Source organism: Corvus moneduloides, chromosome 16, assembly GCF_009650955.1.
Source record: "Corvus moneduloides isolate bCorMon1 chromosome 16, bCorMon1.pri, whole genome shotgun sequence".
Lineage (NCBI taxonomy): Eukaryota > Metazoa > Chordata > Aves > Passeriformes > Corvidae > Corvus > Corvus moneduloides.
In genome coordinates this window covers 2,432,166-2,451,949 of record NC_045491.1, presented here as the reverse complement: position 1 = coordinate 2,451,949, position 19,784 = coordinate 2,432,166, and the positions used below count along the sequence as shown (strand labels likewise).

The 19,784-nt window shown below is 39.5% G+C and overlaps 1 protein-coding gene across 2 annotated transcripts in view; it reads left to right on the top strand.

Annotated features, from left to right (window-relative positions):
* The window catches only part of BAIAP2L1 (BAR/IMD domain containing adaptor protein 2 like 1), a 35,930-nt gene extending 16,146 nt beyond the window's left edge, over positions 1-19,784 (top strand). The window contains exons 4-14 of one of the 2 annotated variants that reach the window (XM_032125681.1): positions 9,264-9,325; positions 9,417-9,488; positions 9,818-9,955; positions 11,072-11,224; positions 11,678-11,827; positions 12,587-12,737; positions 13,847-14,054; positions 14,355-14,432; positions 14,766-14,931; positions 18,401-18,441; positions 18,979-19,784. In XM_032125681.1, coding sequence (XP_031981572.1) covers positions 9,264-9,325; positions 9,417-9,488; positions 9,818-9,955; positions 11,072-11,224; positions 11,678-11,827; positions 12,587-12,737; positions 13,847-14,054; positions 14,355-14,432; positions 14,766-14,931; positions 18,401-18,441; positions 18,979-19,054 — 1,295 coding nt within the window. In that variant the 3' untranslated portion in view covers positions 19,055-19,784. Of the gene's footprint in view, positions 1-9,263; positions 9,326-9,416; positions 9,489-9,817; positions 9,956-11,071; positions 11,225-11,677; positions 11,846-12,586; positions 12,738-13,846; positions 14,055-14,354; positions 14,433-14,765; positions 14,932-18,400; positions 18,442-18,978 lie in introns of both variants that reach the window. The other variant, XM_032125680.1, reaches the window with a different exon arrangement.

Genomic DNA, 19,784 nt, shown 5'->3' with positions numbered 1-19,784 from the left:
TGTCATCTTTGTCCACCTTACTGCATCCGTGTCTTCTCTGTAGAACCTCTGTGCTACCTTTGGAATAGATTGTGTTGGATAGAAAGGAAAGAGAAGTGTGCCAGCAGCTGCAGAACCTTACACACCTCATCTGGTGGAAACTTCTGGGAAAGCAGCTTAGAGGCTGCAGTTTAAGTAGTTAGAATCAGGCCAGCTTTTCCTATGGAGCATTAATAAAAGAGTCTTCTACTATATTTATAATGGAATTTCATTTGAAGAAGCCACTCCACTCCTGTGCTCTAAAAGGAAACTACACAGAGAGCTGCCTTGAAAGGGAAATGCAAAGTATTTGTGGGCTATTACAGGAATGAGGTTTTGTATCTTCCAAATATATATTGTGTATTCTGGGCTTGTGCCATGCTTGTCTGCTATAAGAAAGGTGGAAGGAGATGAGCCAGTCTTGGGTGTAAGTTCTATAATATTTTTCTGATAGAATATAAACCAGAAATGCTACTTTCGAGAAACACAGTGAACAAGAGGTGAGTTTGTTACTGAACATAAATAATGTGTCTAAAAATGCATACTGCAGTTTGTTCTTACAGAACTATCCAAAACAAGTCTGTTCTGTACACAATTATATTGTTGTAAATTTTGTTATGAAGACTTCCAGGTAAGTTACAAATTTTCTGGTTCTAGAAATAGCTGATGGGAGGAAACAGACTATGAAAATACACAAGGCATTTGGGATCAATTACAGTAACACCAGGGAAGGAAAGAAGACAGATACTCACATGATTTCAGTGATACTTTTCCAGCTATTTTTTCATTTTAAGTTAGATAATAGGTTATATTTTTCAGTCAGTTTTAATATTTTATTCCTTACCTGCCCCAGCCTTACAGCACCCTGTAAACTGAAGCTGATTCCCCTGTTTTCAGTCAGTGATAAGATAGGGAATAACAGTCCTGCGAGTCTGTAGGGTGTGTAGGGTGTAGGTCTGTGGGGTGGCTGTCTGATGCAGTGTGGTGGTGATGGCACCAGCACAGGTGTCTTGGCACCTGCAGCTGTAGGAGCACCTGCTTGTGTGCCATGACTCTGGGCTTCAGCACAGAAACCCTTAATGGTACTGGTGAGCACACACCCTCCAGGGAAAAATACATATTCAAAACACCTGCAGTGAGCAAGACTTGATATCTTCGTGCTGTGCCTCAAAGGCCTGAGACAACAGTGAAGGGAATCCTTAAAGAATTTCTCACTATACTGGAACACATAAATTCCACTCGGGCCTCACACACATCTTTCATCTTGCAGTGGGAACCCTGGGAAGGACACCCTGGACCTCACCTGCATGTCCATGCAATCTTTCCTAGGTTGTGGCTAGGTCTGGCTAGGCAAGAGTAATTCCAGGCCCTCTGTGTGCACACAGCTGTGTGCTTCCCCCAGTTCTGAGCCCACCCAAACACGGTACCAGCACCAGGGGCCCGTTCAGGGCAGGAGGTTGTTCTCTCTCACATCTCTAAGCTCAGGATGCTGAGCAATCACAGCCTTTCCTCACCACCAGCCCCAGGTGAAATAAGCCTGAGAGCTGCTGTCAAGAAAATGTACTTGATTGTCCTCTCAGTGAGAGAAAAAATGGAAAGTAAATGACAACTTTGTGAAGAAAATAAAGCCGTATTTTAAACCAGCTTGTAAATCCTTTAGTGAAAGTCTAACTATACTTAGTCTGTACAGTCAGCTCTTCCTGCTGAATTTTTTCTCAACAGAAAAATAATCCAGTGTCCATCGCAGATGTCAGTACCAGTCCCAGGGGGTAGGGCAGGGAATTAAAACCAATTGTCTTGGACTTCTGAGAAAGAGACTTTTATCAAAACTTGCGACTCAATTTGGGTGTGGGGTTTTTTGGTTTGGGTTTTTTTTGGACACTGCTAAGACTGTGAAACTCAGTGGCAGTTCCAAAATGCTGTAATGAAAGTTGCAGTGGCTGCTTGTGGTTTATTGCATTTCATGTTACATATATAATGATAATTTAAATATATACTTTCTCTGGTACTGGAAACCCATAAAAACTTCAGCTTTTGCAGGTTAGCATGATTTGTTTGTTCCAGTCCTGCTGTAAAACAGAGATTAGCTCTCTTGTATGATCTTCCTTAACTAATCTCACTAAAACCAGCAGGGTTTCATCCAGGCAAGTTCAGGCTTGTGCCTGTATTGTAACTTGCTTTCTTTTCACCTGGCTTGTGTGAGGATTACGAGTCACTGCACAGCATTGCAGCTCAGGTATGAAAAGCTGTGGTATACAGGGCTTCCAAGGCCCTATGAGAGATGAGTCTCTGACATATAAACCTTAATATATTCTGGGTTTGCATGACTGGGGGGAAAAAAAAAATGCCTGAAGCAGACTTCATATATACTAGTAATGGAGTAACAGGTGGAACAACAAGTTTGTAATTTTTCATGCATTATTTACATGGCATAGGCTTTTCCTTTCCTTTTTTAACATGAAAATTTAGTTTCTGTGCTTACCAATCATCTGAGACAAGCTGAATATTTCGTGTTAATTAACATCTGTTCAATGATATAGTATGTTTAAAAAAAATTCTAATCTCTGAATTTTTTTGACTAAGAGATCAAAACATCTTGGGAGAAACGGGGAAACCAGACTGCAGACTGAACTCTGCTGAATCTGCAGTAAAGTCACATTCCTCTTTAGAATGCAATGTGAGCTAATGTTTTTGTTCCATTTAAAACAGGAAAAAAATAGGAGCATCACCCCAAGAACAAACGCAGAGTAACTGGAAATCGTAATGGTCTTGTTAATGTCATAAATATTCACTCTTGTCTGGCCTTATGTGGGAATAGCTAATGGATTAGCAGTTCATTGCCCACTTTATAGCATGGTATGAATTGTGTAGTACTTTCTAAAATCACCTGTGTCCAGCTGAAAGAATTTGGCTGGATAAATACAGAGGCCGAAGTTTTAGGCTTTTTTTGGGTTGGGTGGTTTGGGTTTTTTTCACTTGAATCAGATGATAATTTGACTGTGGTCAAGCTAGAATACATTCTTCCCTCTGGAGCCATATGAGGAGCACAGCAGGGAAGTCTGTGAGAAGGAGCAAGAGGAGCACTGGGAGTTCATCAGTTCAAACACCATCAGTGCCCACGTCACTGAATTAGCAACAGTGTCCTGCACAATCCTATTTATTGCTTACTGGTCTTGTCTGGACGTGGGGCAAGATACCTAGACTACTTAGGCATCTTGCAGGACTGTTTATCTCTTTCGTATCAATGAGACTGTAAAGTAATTATTCATTTCCCTTAACCCTTAATCTGTTTTAAATTAACTGACTTATTTGCTTGCTATGTCGCAGAAACATTTCTGTTGTTCACAGCCTTGATGAGAACTCTGCATATTTTAAAATTAATCTCAGAATGCCATTTAGAATGTGAAGTTCTCCTTGCTTCTGTTTTTATTTGCAGATTTTATTTATGTATGGTTCTAGCTGCCTCAGGGCACTGTATCTAGCATGTAGAGTGGACTCAAAACACTACTGTGCTTGAAAATCTCTTCCCCTTTTCTTGACTGTAGGCTTTATTCTTTTTTTTCTCCTCCCCTTCACCTTCTGCAGTCACCTTCACAAAATGGCACTGAATGGTCATGTGTCAATGCCATTTTGTAAAATGAACTACAGAGAGATTTACTCCTGACTTCCTATTCCATGTTCGCTCATGCAGTAAGGAAAGGCAGACTTGACCTAGTCCTATTGATTTATGTGCGTATTACTGTTAATTCTACAGATGGGGGGAGTGTGTCAAAGCTCCCTGTCAAAGCATTCTGGACAAATTGTATCAGAAGGAAAGTGCAGTTAGAGCTGGGCAAGTTTTACATTATTTTATCCTTCTTTATGATTTTCTTCCTCCATGTTAAAGTCCATTGAAGCTTTTTGGTTTCTTTAAAGCATCTGTTGCACAGTTAAATCCTTCCTATCACAGAATGACAGATTTATCACCTTTGAAGCTTAGCAGATGTTTCATTCAATCATATTTATTTGTTATACTGTATTCCTTTGAAGATTCCTATTTTACTACCTCCTGGGGGCTACTGTTTTCAAAGGACTTTGTTTCTAACTTTCCCATGTCATAAATGCCTTTTTTTCTGGACAGAGGGTGACTTGGAGGAAAGAGTATCATGCCAGCAATAGCATCTAATAACACACTTGGACGATACTGTCTCCATGTGCAGCTTTGACTCAGCCTTTCATTCTCTTGTTTAATATAAATAATTATGTGGCTTCATCTCTAAGACACAAAGTTAATCAACCTGCCCTGAATACAAAACAGGACAACAGAAGGTAAATAAGTGATACAGTTAAGCATTTTGCCTGTTCCCAGACATCTAAGAAAGTCTCACTATTAAGAGACTTGAAATATTTCAAGAGCAACCTCCTCTAAATAAAACAAAATTGAAGTATATTTCAAGTAAGATGATGCAATTAATACTTTTATTGATTTTAATTTAGCTATTTGGTGTTTTAAAAGTTTAAGTGATTTTGTTGGTAGCTGTTGATACTTGTTTCTATGACAGAACTCTATTGATTGAGTTCCATTTTTGTTTCTAACTTGAACAAATTCTTCTAGACTTCGCAAGAACAGTCAACACAAGATGAAAATGTAAATAACCTGAACAATCAGCCAGTGCAAACAGTGAGGTTGAAGTGTAACTGCTGCAGAAGTTCTGGCCTTACAATGAGTATTTCTGATAGAAATTGCTTTCCTTGATTTTCATCTCCTGGGAAGACAGCTTTTCAAGGATGTCTCCTTGTTCAGGGGATGCTGTATATGGAGCAATGAGTGTTGCACCCTTTGGGCTCATTATTTTTTTTTTTAAACAAAACCAATATCATTAATGGAATTCTAGTCTGTATTACGTTCTCAGTAGAAAATATAGATACAACCAACAGCCTTGGTTAAGCTTAAAAGTATTCCACAAATTCCTAAAGTTTTGTCTTAAAAGATCTTTCTATGTGTGCACTGAATCTATTTGAAACTGAAACAAATTTACCATGGAACCATTACTGTTCATGGTCCTGTATCAGATTATAGCTGTATTATGAGACATGGTTTCAAGAATTGCATATGAGAAATGTTTAATTTTTTAAGTCATTTAAGATACTTGAGATGTTCCCCCAATATCCTTTTCTGAAAGAGATTGTTGTTTCCCTTCCCTACAGTGCACCTCTAAGGTAATAGCAAAATATCAGAGCAAGTATCTGTGAACATCTACAACTACTTTTTTGTTTTCTAATCAAAGTGTGAATATTTAACGTACACCTACTTTATTAAGCCACAAAGATTTCATGTTCAGGGTGTGGGGAGATAGAAAGCAGAAAAAATGTATTTTTGAGACAAGTATTTGAATAGTTATGTTTATCATCAAGACCAGGGTTTGGGGTTTATTAATTCATTGCATAATATGATGCCTAAAACTGGTTCAAGTTTACAGGCTGCCACAAATTGGACTTAAGTGGCCTGTTATCATGTGCTCTGGTCATGTCATTATGTTTGATAGGTTTGGGGTTTGCCAGTAAATGATGACGAGGTTAATATTTGGTTATCAGGTATTATGAGTTCGCATATATAAAACCTGATCAAGAGCAGCTTTAATATATAGCAGAATATTTTAATTGATGTGAGAAATACATGTTTGTCTTCACCTTAAGTAGTTTTGTCTACCCTTTTGCAAGAGCCTGGCCTTAGGTTATGCTGCCATTAATCCAGAGTAATCCACTGTCTTTCTTAGAGCTATTCTATAATTCACCATGGTGATTAAAATTCAAATATTATATTGAAGTTGGTCAATTTCCATTCTACTTGGACACTGTTCCCTTTAGGCTAGGGGTTGTTTTGTCTTTCCTGGATTAGTCTACAAAAACTTGTCTCCTTGGATAAATTAATTCAGGAGAACCATCTAAATGTGACTAACCCATTATCTTAAACTGGCTATAAGGAAACATGGTATATGTTCCCTTCAAAAAATGCTCTCTATTTATTCAAAGTGCAGAATCTGATCTGTAATTTAAATCTTAATTGATCAGAATGTGGCTACTATGGATGGGCTCTTTTCATGTTTTGAATCAACACTTTGAAAGGGGAAATGAACTGGGTGAGCCGGTACATGTAGTGCCTGTGGATTCCTGGTGGCAGGGAGGAGATCCCAGTATAAAGTATGTGTATACACAAGTATAAATATGACTTTTGCCTGATGCACAGTACAGGGAGTCTCTGGTTGAGAGGAAAAGAAAATGCAATTAGGGACACAGTCACTGACATCTAACCACACTGTTTAAAAGTGTTCTGGAACACTCTAAAATAAACTCGTAAAATAATCCAGCACAAACCATTTAGAAGGAAGTGTAGTTTTCAAAGTTCTCTTCAGGACATGTTTTGGCAGTATTTTTTTGTAACAGAGATGAAAAAACCTGTTTCCAAGCAAGCACCCAAAGCCCAAAGACTGGAAGGCTGCAGTGAGTGCGAGACAAAAATAACCCCGTGTGCGCGTCAGGTTTTCCACTCGCGCCGCCCCAGGTGAATGGGTGTTTTATGGAGGCAGGCAGGGAGGGAGGGAGGCAGGGAGGGAGCTGAGTCAATGCCCAGCGTTGTTGGATGTCTGTCTGTGCTCGGAACGCTGGCGTTGCCAAGGATTAGCTCAGTGCTCTGCCTTGGCAGCCGCTGCTCAGAGCGGGGTTTTTACACAGAGGGAGAATAAGTTCGTTTTAAAAGCAGAAATCTATAAGGGTAATTATATTGAGGGCCATTCCAGTTCTCACCCTGAATTTCTGTAACTTCCCAAACAGCTTTCTAGTCTGTGTATGTAAAACCAAACAAACTCGGTAATTTTATTTGTATTTCTTGATATTTTTTCCTGCTTTCTTTTATCAACATTTTCCTTTTTAAGTTGTAGGTAAGTATTCACAAAACTCTTCTAACTTTAAAAGCCCATTACCGTCTCAAATGTATCTTTTGAGTTGAGTAGGTGAAACAGAAACAGCAGGGACAAAAGTGCCTTCACTTCTGGAGCCTTAAAATAACACTGCTCACCTCTGTTACTTCAAGTGTTTGTGTAACTAATCGTATTTACTTTTCTCTTGTACATGAACAACAAATTACTATAGCATCTCTCCCTTCTCACAGCATTCATATTGCTGTAGTGATCAGCAACTTTAAATATGAACAGAAAAAGCACAGCACTCTGTGGGCTGTACAGAACTCAGAAAAACTATACATATTTTAAAAAAAATAAAGCATTCCTCTGTCTCTGCCATCTCCCATCCTGACTGTGAATTCCTTTTCTTGCTGCTCAAGGGGTTGTCTGTTCTCATTGTACTCAGATTCTTTCCTCTCAGTGTCCTGCAGTCTGTTATGCAAAGAGAGGTAGGGGTGGGCACTGGAGCACAAAGAGGGATTCCTGAAAAACCAGGAGAGATGTGTGTTTCTTCCTGTACCACCTGATGTTTCCCCATAAACAACAAAGCAGACCCACATTTTATATGATTTAGTTGAAGATCTGCTGTGTCATAGTGCTTCACAGGAGATGTGGTTCTCATTTCAAAGAAACCAGGATTTTGAGATTATGTGACTGGAAAATGACAAATCAGAAGGGAGGAAGGTGGTAACACATACCCAGGAACATGGGAATGCTTCTACCTTCTGTGAGAAGGTTACCAAGTCACTTCCCTGCACTATGGGGAGACAGGCTTGGATGTCTGTGCATTTCTTGGATGAGAAAGGAGAAGATGAGAAGGTTCTCATCAAGTTTTGTCATTTATTGAGCCAAATTTTTTAATTACCAGCATCTTTTGGGAGCTTTCCTGAGCAGCTGAAGGATCTGAAGCACTTTAGGATGATATGTCTTTGCTGACTAACTCAGGGGTTCTCAAAGTATATGGATGGTAGAAAACATCATACACTGGCATGTTAATGCATCCTTTCTTTTTTAACCCGAAAAAAGGAAACTAGAATTGCGTAAGATGGCAAATAGGAGGGACACACAGTCCCATGCAGTGACTGCCAGTGGCAGGCATTGCAGTGCAGGAATTACAGAACTGTGGTCACTCTGCAGCCCTGCCTGTGCACGAAGACAGCACAACTGCAGGTACCTGTGTGGCAAATCCAGGTGGGACAGCTGCAAGGGGGATTGAGGGATACAAGGATCACTGGAGGAGGCATGCCAGGGAACAGCTGTTGAACGGAACCTGCCAGTGCTGCCATGCAAATGGAGTGCCAGGAAAACACATCTCTAGTCAAGGTGTCCACATGCAGCCCAGTTTGTGACTGTGGTCCTGGCACTTTGGTAGTGGCCCCTGGCCAGGAGCTGGTAACACTGGACTGATCTGATTTGGGTGAAATCAAACTGGGTCCTTCCAGCTGCTCCCCTCAGCAGTGTGTTGCAATCTCCCAGACAGGGCTGGCACTCACCCAGTGTGCCCGTGCCAGGGCACGGAAGGGAGTGGGGATGATGTGGCCATGAGCAGCAGGCAGGGTGATGTGGCTGGCTGCAGGCAGGGCAGCACCAGCCCACAGTTTACACTGCTTTGCACATACAACCACACCCAAAAGATTGAGGGATGTTTCCTCTATATCCTCCTAAAGCAAAATGGAACAGTTCAGCTTTCAACTGCTCATGGTTCAGAGTGAGGGGTGTAAGTTTGTGCTGGAAGACAGCAGAGCAGAAGGGGATAGTCAGGGCTTCTTGTGAGGATGCTGAGGAATCTGCTTTGCCTTGGCTGTTGGCTAATGCTGTACAGGTGGGAATTCATGTGTGGATCAGGTCTGTTTTAGCAGGTGTGCTGCCAGGGAACTGAAAGGTTCCTTTGTTGACTCTGAAGGTGCAGTAACTTAATAAACATTGAAGTTTAATTTTCAGACTAAGAAATGGGTAGCAGCTATTTGGGTAGTAACAACTTGTGTGTTATTCTCTGACTTGGCATGAAAAGAGGCTGTTACTAAACCAACAGGAGCTATTCTGGAGAGAAGGAAGTATTTATTATGTCCCTTTTGCATAACAATGCATGATTAGTTCTTCTATCACTTATGAACTGCTTGGTTTGTCTGTGGCCAGAGTGAATTATTTATTTCAGCTGCTGAGATGAGCAACAGCAAGATATTTTCTGTCCCTCTTAAATATAACCATTAATGAGTATATTAGTTAAATGTATTTTATTACTGCTCTGTGTTAACTAACTTCAGAAGTCTAAGAAAGAAACCAATATGGTTGTATGTTTATCAACAGGCCAAGTTCTGGTAGAAATCTCAAGAACACACAAGAAACTTAATGACAGTCTAGAGGAGAGTGTAAGTTAAATTATTTCTTCTAATTAATTCTGCTTGTGAAATTATAAATTACTTTTTCCAATTTTTAATAACCCTTAATTTGTTTTTAAAGTTCAAAAAATTTCATAAGGAAATTATATCTGAACTGGAGAAGAAAACAGACCTGGATGTAAAATACATGACTGTAAGTACATTCAATTCTAAAACTCCTATTTTATTTGTGTATTGCTAGTCAAAGAATTTTTTGAGACATTGTTTCCCAAGATTTAATTAATTGATATAAGCTTTAATAGAAATGAACTTTAGATATCTAAAGATGGCCAAAATTTTCATGCTTAATTTAAGTTACAAAGGGAACCCCTGTATAACTTCATAGCTCCTTAAAACTACAGCAGTTGCTGAATTCATTTGGTGTGTGAGAGAGATCTCAGAGATCACAGTGATGCTTCTTAGTCCCTTACTCAGCTACCTGGCTGAGTGCATTATGAGATGATGTAAATGCTTTGATTGCAGGCAACTTTAAAAAGGTACCAAACTGAGCACAGGAGCAAACTGGATTCTTTAGAGAAGTCTCAGGCTGAGCTGAAAAAAATCAGAAGGAAAAGCCAAGGAGCGCGAAATGTAACGAAGTACGAGCACAAAGAAATGGAGGTCAGTGCGTTGTCTCTCGTTTCTTTCTCTGTATGAGAACTGGTCAAAAGGAAATGTTAATGGTTCCTCAAAGCTGATTCATATTAAAGGCACTCCTAGAGTTTGTACTGCAGCTGCAATTGAGCTCTCATTGCTCCACTGTACGTATTCAGAGACTTCTGCTCTGGTGCCTCGATTTTGTCGCCTGACCAATAATTGATTTTTTTTAAAGTACCTCTGTAACTACATCTTTATGCAGAGCTTTACACAGGGAGCCAGCTAAACTATGCAAATTCAGCAGAAACTTGCTATAGAGTAATTCCCCAAAGTAGGCAGTGCCAACTTGTGTTATTGCCTTTCCTACTGCCCTTAATCCAGCATTGCCATCTTGAGGTGAAATCCGAAATGGCAAGACACTGAAGAGAAACTGTTTTAAAATTAGTAAATCAGATTCTCATTGTCATGTGTCTCCCTGAAAATCCTTGCCTTTGATATATATTTGCATGAAACTTGTACTTCGTGCTGGCTTATATATTTTTTTTCTCCTTATCTTTCTATTTTAATTTTCAAATAAAGCTTCATGTATAAACACAGTGTAGTAAACATAGGTAACAGTAGCTCCTATTTCTTACTGCCTATTTTTTAATCTACAATTGTAACAGTTGAAGGTTTTTTTAAGGTTCTGAGTCTGAGAGTTCATGGATTAGCATTTAATCACAGTTTAGCCATGAATCCTCATAATCTCAGATAAATATAGTTTAGTCTTTTTAGTAACTCATTCCCCCCCCCCTCAAATGATTCATCACAGCTTTGTGTGAATAAATGCAGCTGCATTCAATAAATGCAGTGGAGCAGACAAAGGTCATTAGTCTAATTTGAACACACACCACACACAACCCCCTCACAAACCCTAAATAGGCTGTTGATTGCCTGTAGGGACAATACACATCTACCTGATGAGATCAGGGAAGTCAGATGTGTGCAGGAAAAGAGAGAGACTTAGAAGTAAGGCTACCCTATCCCATCCTGTCTTTCCAAAAACTTTTTCTAATTTAGAGTTTACTTAACTAATTGGATATAGCATCAAATAAAATTCAGAGGCTCTATGTGATTCTTTTTTTTCCCTTTTTCCCTCAGTATTTGGAAACCGTGAGCTCTCGACAAAGTGATATTCAGAGGTTTATTGCAGAAGGCTGCAGAGAAGCTCTACTTGAAGAGAAAAGAAGGTTCTGTTTTCTGGTTGACAAGCACTGCAGCTTTACCCAGCACATGCACTTCTACCACGTTCAGGTCAGTGGTGTGAGTGTGAACAGAAATGAAACTCCTGAAATCCAGGCACACAGGAGATGTTTTGTACTTCCTGCAGCATGTAGACCAGACTGCCAGAAATAGCTAAGGAAGACTGAAGTGCCAGACGAGTGTTGTGATCAGCTCACAGGAAATGTTTACAATACACTATTCTATGAAATGTATTGTAGCAAAAATAAAGGGTCACTGAGACTTTTTAAAAATCATGTATTAAGAAAAAATGCATGGACTAATCAGGTACTTCCAGTATGTGACCCTGCAAGAGAGTTGTTTTTACATCTTATTTGTTTCAAAGAGGTATTCCGTAGAAAAATCTTAGAAAATGCTTCCATTTTGCTGGTGTAAACATCTTGGTATAGTGAAAGTTAACCAGTAGGTTTGTGCAGTTTTATGAAGAAGCCTGTCTTTGACGAGTGTCTTTTAACTTGGATGCAGTGTGCAGACTTCCTAAAATCCAAGCTGCCGGGGTGGGAAGAAATCTGTAGTGATGCCACCAAAGTGCCTGAGAAGGTCAGGATGATGATAGATGAAATCAGGACCCCTGGTTCCACCCCGGTGTCGGGAACGCCGCAGCCTTCGCCCATGGTAAAGAGAAATACCCTGGTATGTTGTTCCTTACGGTTGGGGGTTCTCTTCAGTGGGTGTGGAGTGGCTTCATGAGGTTCTGTTGGACCTCAGCATTTAGGATGGAGTCCACAGTGTATCTCAGCTGGAATATACTGGGATTGGGTATGGAACTAAAACCATTCAGCTGAAGCTCTGCCATGGGACAAATACACAGTATAAAAGGGAGAAGCACATGTCCTAACAAGGCTCAGCTCTCAGCTGGGTGCCCAGGGCTTCTCCTGCAGAGCTCAGCCTCAGGGCTACTTTTGTTCCAACCATTCCATTTCCTGCATTGTTGTCTGTAAGTAATAATAATTACATACTCAGTAGTTCAATATAAACTTAAGCAAAATGTTATTTCTATTTTCTTTCCTTCTTCCCTTCATGATTATTAGCTTACTGGAGTACAGGTGAAATTCTCATTTCTGCCAGTTTGCATGTTGTGTCATCATCAGTTGTTAAATTTCTAAATGATTATAGTAAACTTCTAAACAAGAAAAATCTGGAGATAATCATGGTATTTGCAGAAAAAAAGGCTATTGTAGCCTTCCCACTAGCAAGTGTTTATCAAGCCTCTTACAAACCATCAATCAGCAGTTCCATAGGAATATGTGGGCTTTATGTCATGTTTAAATGTGTTATTGTTTAGGAATATAAGCCTTGCTCACTAGAATTTAATCTTACAAAAAAGTTATTGCTGTCTCCTCAGTATTGTGATACTTGTTTTTGTGACTCTAGATTGGAAATGATTTTTATCCTCATCAAGAAAATGCATCCAAAGTGCCCCCGGCTCCCATGGGCAAGGCGTACACGAGCCCACTCGTGGATATGTTCAACAATCCTGCAACAGCTCCCAAAGCACCTTCTGAAAAACTAAATCACTCAGCAGGTGAGTGTCCCTGCCCTGCAGACTGGGTAAGTGTGAATGCAGCGTTCAGAATTACCTCAGGGCTTCTCCTCTGCTACAATGATGTGAATTCCAGGATGTATAGAGGAGTAGGAAATGATCTTTACAAAGGATTTATGTAATTTACCTAACAGGACAGAGATGTGTTACAAGAGAATGGTTTGCAGTAAAATGCAGGTCAGGATAGGTGGTTTCTGTTTTAATCACTTTCTGTGTGTCACTGATTAACTCAACTTAACTGCTCTCATGGCTTCCAATGTTATCAGCAGAAGGCATTCCATAATTTTGAAAAGGATACATCTGAGTGTTTCAGTGCATGCAAACAAACATAAACACTCCAACAGTCTCGCTCTGGTTTCCTTTAAGGGCATGTAGCACTAAGGGAGGAATGCACATGGGACAAAATGAACACAATTTTGTAGTTCTTTTCCTGAAATTTAAAATCCTAGTAAGAATGGCTTCCCAAGTGTCTAATATATTGATTTTTTTTTCCCTTTCTGTGATATAGGACAGAACTAGGCCTAGATCACAGCATAAGAAATGCAGAACTCTTCAACGTGTAGTAGAAATTCCAGCATTTCTTCCTTAAAATTTTCTTCCTTGTATGGTCAAATAACACACAGTTTTAAGCCCTCCTTTATTTTTTTTTCTGATAAACATATGGTGTCTAGAAAGTGACAAGTATCTGCAAATCTCCCCAGTGCTGAAGCTGAGTGCTGAGGCACATTTGAAAGTGAAAGTTGGATTTTATACACAGTTCCATTTTTTCAGAAGGGAAGATTTTCAAAGGCCTTTTACAGCTGTGATTGATTAGTACTTTTCATGTCAAAAGAGGAAGAAACCAGTTAAAACTCACAGAACTTTTTATGCCTGTTCCATTTTATTATGCTGGGTGTGTGCATATAAAGACACATGCAGTTAAGAACTTCATGGTGATAAGAAACATTGGCAGTGAAAGTTGTCTAAGTACAAAGTCTCAGAACTCAGATTTGCACTTGAGTTTTCCTTTTATTTTTTTCCTCTCAGATTACTAATTGCATTTATTTATGTGTGTCTAATTTTTCTTTGGGTTTTTTTTCTGTTTTTGACAGAGAATTCAGATGATGCCAGTTTGTCACGTTCAACTTCTGTTGCCACAGGCCTAAATATAATGAAAAGGCAAAAAGTGAAAACAATCTTCCCACACACTGCTGGAAGTAACAAGACGTTGCTCAGCTTTGCCCAGGGGGACATCATCACCCTGCTGGTGGCTGAGGAGAAGGATGGCTGGCTTTATGGGGAGCATGACACAACCAGACTGTAAGATAATCAGTATATTACCCACCCTGAACATGAAGTAAAAGTGTGTCTCAGCAGACTGTGTTAGCAGATGTTAGTAAATGGTTTTCCACCCTTTTTAGTGGCTGTCACTGACTAGGGACTCGGAGTCTCTCGCTAAGGAAAATCTCTGCACATATTTAGTTTTACACACTAATTTGGCATCAGAAATTGGTTCCTTCAAAAGTTAAATCTGTTTGCTGAGTCTGTTGTTTTGTCCACTGCTGTATTTTGAAAGATCTTTCCAATTTTATATAATATAAAAGACTTCTCCCATTACAGAAAAGGATGGTTTCCATCATCATACACCAGACCACTGGATGAATCAACGGAAGAAAAGGCTTTTGCCCCAGTGCCAAGGTAACATTTTGGGTGGCACTTGCAGAAATGCCCAGATCTTCGCTAACATTTATTTAAAACGTTATTTTTATGCTCATGTTCTTTAAGGTTCAGTAACATGTACAGAAAATACTCTAACAGCCTGTAGTACAGTGCCTTAATTATGTTAATGTGTTTTTATGGTTACACACAGACCCAAGAAGTAGCTTTAACTCAGACTCCCACTGACTCCAGGACACTGTACCCCATTACCAACTTCCAGCTCATGCACTTCTGTGCCTTCCTGGTGCTGCAGAGCAGTGAGAGATGGATTCTGGCACCTGAGGATGGTATTTGTTGGGTTCTGTCTTGCAGCCCTGCACCAATCCGAAGTGTTAGTTCTGTGAACCTTGTGGAGAAAGGGGAAGTTGTCCTCCCACCTCCAGACTACGTGGGGGCTTCGCAGACAGACAGACAGATGGAGCCTGCCAAAGGTGCTGCTGTGAAATCTCCCCCTGACAGAGCGGAGCAGGCAGGCCCGGTGAGTGCCCGGGGCAGGGAATCCAAATGTTCCACCCTGCTCAGATGGGGTCTTCAACGGGGCCCTGGGATCTCCTACCTGACCTACCTGTGCTTGACTTCAGCCCTTTGTCCCAGCTGTCTTCAGGAATATTGGGGCTTTGGCATTTCAGTCCGTGCATCCCAACAGGAAGGGAGAAGAGTTGTTCAGGGATATAATTGACAGTAGCAGGAGACTCACTCTGTACAGCAAAACTTCTCAGCAATGGAATCTGTCAGACATGGAAAGAAATTCTCACAGAAAGCAGTACAAATCCATCATCTCCAGTGATTTTAGAGCTGTGGGGCACAGGGGATTTACAGCAGCATAAGCACGTGTACTTCTGTATGCTTCTGTATTCAAGAACCCCCTGAAAGCGAGTGTTGGGTTTGCAGCTGTGGCTGAGGGAGAGCTGTGCTAACTCCTGGCTGAATTCAGCAAAGCTCCAGCTGAGTGGAAATACATTTTTTATAAACAGATAATGCTATACAATGCTATTATTTCTGCTATCAAGGCAGCATTCAAACTGATTCAAAACGAAGACTAATCAAATTAGGCAATTTCTAGTTTTTTTCTCACTGCTTGTTTGTTTTTTGCTGATGTGTATCTAAGGGTGATGTTTTTGAGACTTTCTCCAAAAAACCTCGTGAAGCAGAGATGACATTTTGAAGGCAAAAAAACTAATTATATAAAATAAGGTTATCATTGCTAAACTTTGGGACACTGTACCAAAGTAAGATGCAAAGTTCTATTAGTCGGTGCCATGGGAAGCTTCAGGAATCAGAATCATACAGTTGGCTGCCAGTAGCTAAAAAAATGTGTTTTATTATTTATTGGTATGACTAAAATATTTTGTCTGTCAATATAACATCTAAACAAATTTTGGGATGACCTGCTGACAGATGTTTCTGCTTTCTAAGTCATCTGGTGAATCGTACAGTAGAAATTGAAGTGGCCTTTGTAAATTTGTGCTTTGTGCAAGTAAAACTAACTAAGAAATTTAAAAAGCAGAAACTGAAAGCTTGTTACACCACGTCTTGATTAGTGGTGAAAGAGTCCAAAGGATGACAATTTATAAAGGTATTCTGTGAAATGGAAAGGCACAAGGAAACAATGCCTGTCTTTAAAGAAACCTCCTCTCCTGTTCCATTTAAGTCTGCTTTTAGGATGTTGGGTACATGAACAGCATTTCTTACCTGGAGGTGTTGGGCAGTAGAGGGGTTTTTTTGCTATATTGGCAAGCAAAGAAAATGAACTGTGTTTAAAATAAGTAAGACGAGAAGCATTTGCTTAATAATAACCAAAATATAACTGCCAATACATCACTCTAGAACTCTAGAAAAAAAGCAGAAAACATGGGAAAGACAAGCATGGCATAAATTAGATAAATTGACAGTAACATGTGCATTTTAAACTATTATCTGCATTTCAGAAGTATGGAGAAATACAGAAATTTAACAAAGGGGGGGGAAAAGGAATTATATTAATTTTGTTTCTTGAGGAATAGAGTGTTTTCAAAGCAATCTCTTTTGTAATCAAATCACAGACTTGTAGCTAGTTCTTAAAATAACAGGTTACCTCAATTTTACAAACATAAAAAATGAGAAAGGAAGAAAGAAAGAAAGAAAGTTAGTTAGTTTTTGCTGGAGACTTGTGAAGCTCCTCTGAGTTGGAGATCTTACCCCATTTCACTGTGAGTCATGTTTTGGGATATCTTTTTTTTCCCCACATAAATATTCCCATGGAAAAGATTTGCACTTTTCTGGGGAGCCCAAACAGTTTAATATTAGCATATATATTTGAATCCACATTCAAGTAAGTGGGTTTATTTCTCAGTAATGAGCCTTGTGGTGTAGGAAGTGTGTAGTTTGTGCAGTGATGTGTTTCTGGGACAGTGTTTTCTGTGAGGAATGAAGCTTTTCTGCTGCATGAAATGATTATCAAGAAATGTGACCTAAATCTCAGTGTTCAGTCACTTTCAAACAAGTATCTGGGAACTTCTAAAATGATTCTGACAACCAGCATCTATATTTTGACATATTTGTGGTTTTCATTTTTGAATGAAGAAGCCATGAGCCTTAGTAATGGTTTAAGGTCAGGATTTATACAGTGGCTCCCTTACCCTGTGCCTTGCTCTTGAGACCTGCAGGATCAACACAGCCTTCAAGTGTGATTATGTTCAAAGCCCTTGAAGGTGCCAATCCAGCACGGAGAGTTCCGTGCCCTGGCACCAGGTGACTGACTAAAGAGCTTAAAAGAATTATGGAATAGGTGAAACGGTCTCAGGAGCCCTGCACTGTTCCGCTGTGGTCACTCCATTCTCAGAACAGTCACCTTAAGGGTTCTTTTGGTTTGTGGCATTAGGTCAGAGGGTTTAGGAATAAATTTAAGGCTCAGGGACTAACGTTCCTGTTGAACCAGAAACCCAAGAGGAATGGCAGACCAGTCAGCTGGCAGAGCTCTAATGAGAGCAGCACAATCTCTTTGGAAGCCAGAATGGAAACTGATAGCTCCCTGATAGCTCCTAGGAGTGGAAAACAAATACATCTTTTTTGATAATCTAAATTTCCACAGGGGAAGCAAGATTAAAATAAATTGGAAATTCTGGAGTATAGAACAATAACCACTTTTGTTGAGGCACCTCCTAACTCACAGCAGCTGCTGTGACCCCATCTTAGGGCAACTGTAGAGGAGAGATGCTGCACTTGCAACCAAGTGTTTTGTTCCAAAGTCACTATTTATTTTCACTCTTGCAGAACTTCCTTGTCTTTCCTGCTTCCGTGCAAGTCCCCAACCCCCACGCCTCCATAGGCTTTGGAAATAAGCCCAGCATTATACTGGGCTGGCTTGTATGCTCATAGAGGATTTACAGACGTGTAAAACAGTCTGTCCACCAGGACTCCTATGCAGAAGCAGAAAATTATTCAAGGCATATTATTTTTGTTTCAGAAGACACAGAAAAAGCAGCTCAGGATTTCAAGAAGGAAAGATGAGGAATGGTTCTTGCCAGTTAAATTGTTCACGCTATGCTACACTAAGTAATATGCACAATGGTATCAACTATTAAAAAAAAGACTTAGTTATTGAAATATCTTTGAGGAAGACTGGTGTTCAGTAAGATTTAATTTAGGCATTTGTTCAATTTTCTTAATTTTAAGGGCTAATTAGGCCTAATTCTAAGGTCTAAGTCTATTCACAACTGATGTACTTGAGCAATTTCACTGGAACCACAAGCCAAGATTGAGTTAAGAACCTGCTGAATGAACCTGCTGAAACCCAGCGTGCCTGGAATGGAAAGCCTGCCAGGCTTTGGTTCAGCACTGAAATTTGAAGTGTTAAAACCAAACTGGCCATATAGACTGGGGACAGGGTCTCCTTCCCTTGGCAGGACAGCGAGATCACCTGTAGTGTATTTCTATAAATTCATGTAAATATCTTTTTTTTTTAACAGAAACCTGGCATGAATGGCATTATAAAACCACCTTTTCTAAGGTAAAATACTTCTACACTGATTTAGTTGTGTTGATTTTTATATGGGCTTCTTTTTATTTTATAGATTATAAGGGTAAATAAGGATGTTTATCATTAATTTCTCTGTGACCTTTCTCAGGCACTGCTAGAACAATATGGCTAAAATTAGTTGCACTTTCCTCAAGAGTGGCATCAAGTGCAGTACAATACACAGGCCCTTCTCAGAAAAACATGTTTCTCCAGTAGTTTGACAGGGAGCAGGACTTTTCTTTAACTGACTTTGAGGATTAAAAGCAAAAATCTTTGAAGACTGGGGGCTGTTTGAAGAAGTCCAGATGTGACTGGACATTAATTTCCCAAATTTCTGGATCACTGAAAAATGATTCTTCATATTAAACTCTTTTTAAAAATTCAAATTAAACTAAGAGTTGCACAGAATCCCTGAGTCTCAGAACCATAACTTACTGTTTGATGACAGCTTGGATGAAGGACCTGAATGAATAAATTTGGGGTTGGATTGCAGCCAGCCTTCAAGTAACTTTATGCATTTCTTTTCAGTGGAGAAAACCCCTTTGCAACAGTGAAACTCAGACCCACAGTAACAAATGACAGATCAGCACCGATTATCCGATGAACACACGGGCCAGACACGTGTGCTTCTTCCTTACCAACACCCACTTCCAGCAATGACAATTACTATCTCAACTTGTCCTAAAAATTTATTTAAATGTAATTACTGTACAATAGACACATGTTGGAATGGAGCTCTGATGTTTTTTTAAACCTGTAGTTTCTAATGAGGTAATTGCTTTGGGCTAGTGTTTGAGCACTTGGGCTTGATTTTACAGTATGCCTTTTTTTGTAGTAGGAATTGTGAAAATACTAGAGATAGTTTGGATACTCTAGTGAATCAGTGTAAGTAATAGCTCACAGAATCTTTGGCATTCATTACTTGGAAGCTGCAATGGTAAGTTCTAGAATATAAGCCTGCATATGCCACCTACTAAAGAAGACAACAGTGATTTTTTTTTTTTCCAAACAGAACAATGTAACAACTGCCTTATTCCAGAATAGAGAATTGCCTGTATAAATGATGTTATTTTGTGTAAGAAAGATACCTTAGGTTATAAATAAATATTTATCCCCTTAAGAATAGAGAACTTGTAATGCCTTGCTTAATGTTCACACACAAATTTCAAGTGTCAACAGAAACTCATTTTCAGTCTAATGTTATACTGTCAACACATTCTTCAATGATAATTTTGTCTTTAAAAAGTGTTGTCAAATTTTAGTCTGATAAAAGGTCATAATAAAGCAGTGCCATGATTTTTTCTCAAATGCCAATATAAAAACCTGCCTTTGAA